Raw genomic sequence first — 3,508 nt, forward strand, 5'->3', positions numbered from 1 at the left:
GGTCAATGGTCAACAAAAAATATTTAGTGAACCCAGTTAATATCAATAGTGTCTTTTGACCAAATAATTCCGGATCATCTCTTTCATCATCTCTCCGGCGAACATTAGGGTTTCTTCTTCCGAAGCTCAGCTATCATTCTTGTAAGTACATACATACATATACATATATATATTGTGCATTCTTTTCTATTCATATAATCTCAATCATAATTCTTTTATAGTTTCCAAACCCTAGCTTCCCAAGTTAAAATCTTTGTCAAAAAATTATACCTTTTTTGTTAGCTTCCACACACAATTGATATATGTGATAAAAGTGAAGATTTCTAACATTTAATTAATTTTGTTTTTTTTTTTTTTATGATTTTTAACAGGTCATACAAATGCCGCGGTAAGATTCCGGAAAATATATGCTTTTTATATGATTTTTTTTTGTATTACTGTTGAATTTGATTTAGGATTTATTAGCTCGAATGCCTGCGTACTTTTTCATTTGTCCCTTGCAAATTATCGAACTGTAGTTTGTTTGGTTAGGTTGTTAACGGATTTCGGTGTGTCCGTTTTAATTCATCGTAGGATTCTTGTTTTTATAATTTTTGTAAAAGTTTGTATCTTTGAAATATAAGAATTTGCTTACTAATTAGATGTTAATATCGATACATAAAGGCATTAGCTTTACATGTAATGTTAAATGTTAAATGAAAATAATTGATTTAAAAGTTTATCATGACTCTAAAGGGACTTAAAAAACCAGTTCGATTTAAATGACATGATTGGATGCAAATCGGTTCGATTAACTATAAGGGACAAATACAAATGTACATGTACTTTTGGTATTTTTAGCTGTAAAGTCTTTGATTTATAATGGGGATATATGATTACGAGTGTTATCATATTTTGTTTGACTTTGCAGGTATTACTGTGACTACTGCGACACTTACTTGACCCACGATTCTGTAAGTTTACTACTATCAGTTCGCTTTTTTTTTTAAATTGCATTTGCTGTTATTTGGTAATGTTTGTAAAAAAATATGGGTTGCATTGTGATGCTTTGGTGATTTTTGGATTGCTTTTTAAACTGCTTATCTGCGTATTGATAATCCCACATAAGAAGCTGCTAGTATGCTTATCTGCTTATTTTAGAGTCAAGAAGAAATTTGGAATACCTACCTTTGCTTAGTATGCGTATAAGCACTTTCAAGTAACTGATCCCGAACACCCCTTAAGCATCTTGTATAACACAATGAGTATGTATATTCTTATTGTTGTTATTTGGTGACATGGAAAGAGTTAGAAATGTATATCCATTCTTCTGAACTTTTCATTAATTAACCGACAGACGCGGTCTTTGATGGAATTAATTTATGAAAAAGACTTGCGCTAATTGTAAATCCTATGTCAAATTTCATCATTATTTTCAAAGATTTATTAAGCATTACTAAACGAGTGACTCTTGCCCAATATTGTGTTAATTAAAGTTCATATCTGTTCTCTTGTTTTTCAGCCATCTGTAAGGAAGCAACACAATGCAGGGTACAAGCACAAGGTAGCATAGTGTAACTAGTTTCCCACAAAATTGAATATTACATGTCATTATGATTCTGATATGTGTAAATCCATCTCAGGGAAATGTTCGGGTATACTATCAACAATATGAGGCACAACAAAACCAATATTTAATTGACCAAAAGGTTAAGGAGCATCTTGGGCAAGCTGCGGCATTTCAACAAGTTGGTGCTGCTTACAACCAACTGAGACCCCGTCTTCCAATGATGCCTATGCCTGGAATGAATCCATATTTAATGCCTGGAATGAGACCACCAATCTCTCTGCCAAGACCTCTTCCTGGTAAGTTATATGTGCTGGTAAAGATGTATATTGAAATGTTTAATTGACATGTTGGTTGAAAAGTTATTACAGTGACTTGCAGAATTAGATTATGATATAACTTGTTTAACTAAAGTTGGGTCATGTAATTAGGTTTGTTCAAACTTTTATATGCTTCTTAATAATCAATCCTTTTCAACCTAAATAATATATAGAAGAAATCAGAATTATAGGTTGCCTACTTGCCTTTGCCAAACACTAAAAAATCTTCTCTATTGCGGTTTGACAGTAGTTTAAAATGATGATATCCTGAAAGCCACTTGACCGTGTTATCTTTAAGAAATTGCTAAAGTTTGTAATATTCATGGTCATTGTTGTTGGAGATGGCAAAATAGGTGGGTTGGTTAATGGTTGAAAATGGGTAATTTTTTTGTATGGGCCAAAATAGGGGCTAGATTGACCTGATATAATATTTGTCCAAACTTTTATACTTGTTATACATTATTTGATTATTGATTACAAAATTTATATTGTCCGAAATAAGAAAAGAATTATGTGAATAAAACGATTTTGGATGTGTCATGCATTAAGAATCCATTTGGGCGACCCTCAATCTGTTATCCATCTAATCCTTTTCTTCTTATTTTTTCTTCATATATTACCCCTGTAAATTAACATAAACTGACACAATCAATCATTAGTAAATGGGTCGAAATTGTCACATCTAATTGTTAAACCACTTCTAAGGTATATAAACCTGAATCAACCTCTTCATGCATAAATGGGTCATAATTTTCAGTTGTCAAATCTAATTGTTATGAACCACTTTTAAAGTGTTTCTTTTGTTGAATTATCAGGATACCCTGGAATGCCTCAAATGTTAACACCGCCAGGTGCACCGTCGATTCCCGGTCAGGGTAACCCATCAATGCCAGGTCAGGGTCCATCAATTCCAGGTCAGGGTAACCCATCAATGCCAGGTCAGGGTCCATCAATTCCAGGTCAGGGTAACCCATCAATGCCAGGTCAGGGTAACCCATCAATGCCGGGTCAGGGTAACCCATCAATGCCAGGTCAGGGTAACAATGGTGTGCCAAGACCAATGTCATTTAATCCCCATATGATGGCCCCAGGGAGCTCAGGAACCCCTACATCAGGTGCCCCTCCAATGTTCACACCAAATATGTATCAAGCCAACCCAACGCTACCACCACCACCATCTGGTGGATTCGAGAATTCAAATGCTAATTCCCGATCTCAAGATGCCGATCACTAATTAATCTTCTAGAAAACAGTGAGAAACAAACATGAAACTTTTGGCTGGAGATGTTGGTTTAAGTTTTGTTACCTTTTACTTTTGTTTCAGAATTAGCCTTGTTAAATTAGTCTTGCGGTTTAGTGGAAATATTGGACGAATGTATTATGGTATGTTATTGTTTTTTTCAATTTAGCAAAGAGAGAGTTGCTTCTTGGAATACTTGTAATTCGTTGTTACTTTAACGATGTAAAGTTCGTCCTACTTATAGTTGCCGCAACACAAATATGGGCAGGTTATGCATGCCGAACAAGAGAAGCTTGGGTAATGAATCAAAGCAATAAATTCATCATAAGTCAAAACGATTGACTCGAGTTGAGCCATAAACTGATCACCTCTTCGAAAGAAATTTGAGACAACTTGATGAAT

The 3,508-nt window shown here is 34.3% G+C and overlaps 1 protein-coding gene across 1 annotated transcript; it reads left to right on the forward strand.

Annotated features, from left to right (window-relative positions):
* Positions 1–3,301, forward strand: LOC122607040 (U1 small nuclear ribonucleoprotein C). The gene is made up of 6 exons (XM_043779962.1): positions 1–141; positions 372–388; positions 911–953; positions 1,502–1,543; positions 1,623–1,845; positions 2,682–3,301. Exons 2-6 carry the CDS (start codon positions 381–383, stop codon positions 3,098–3,100), a joined length of 735 nt encoding a protein of 244 aa, XP_043635897.1. The 5' UTR covers positions 1–141; positions 372–380; the 3' UTR covers positions 3,101–3,301.
* Positions 3,302–3,508: the final 207 nt, after the last annotated feature.

This window comes from Erigeron canadensis, chromosome 7 (genome assembly GCF_010389155.1).
Source record: "Erigeron canadensis isolate Cc75 chromosome 7, C_canadensis_v1, whole genome shotgun sequence".
NCBI classification, from domain to species: Eukaryota; Viridiplantae; Streptophyta; class Magnoliopsida; order Asterales; family Asteraceae; genus Erigeron; species Erigeron canadensis.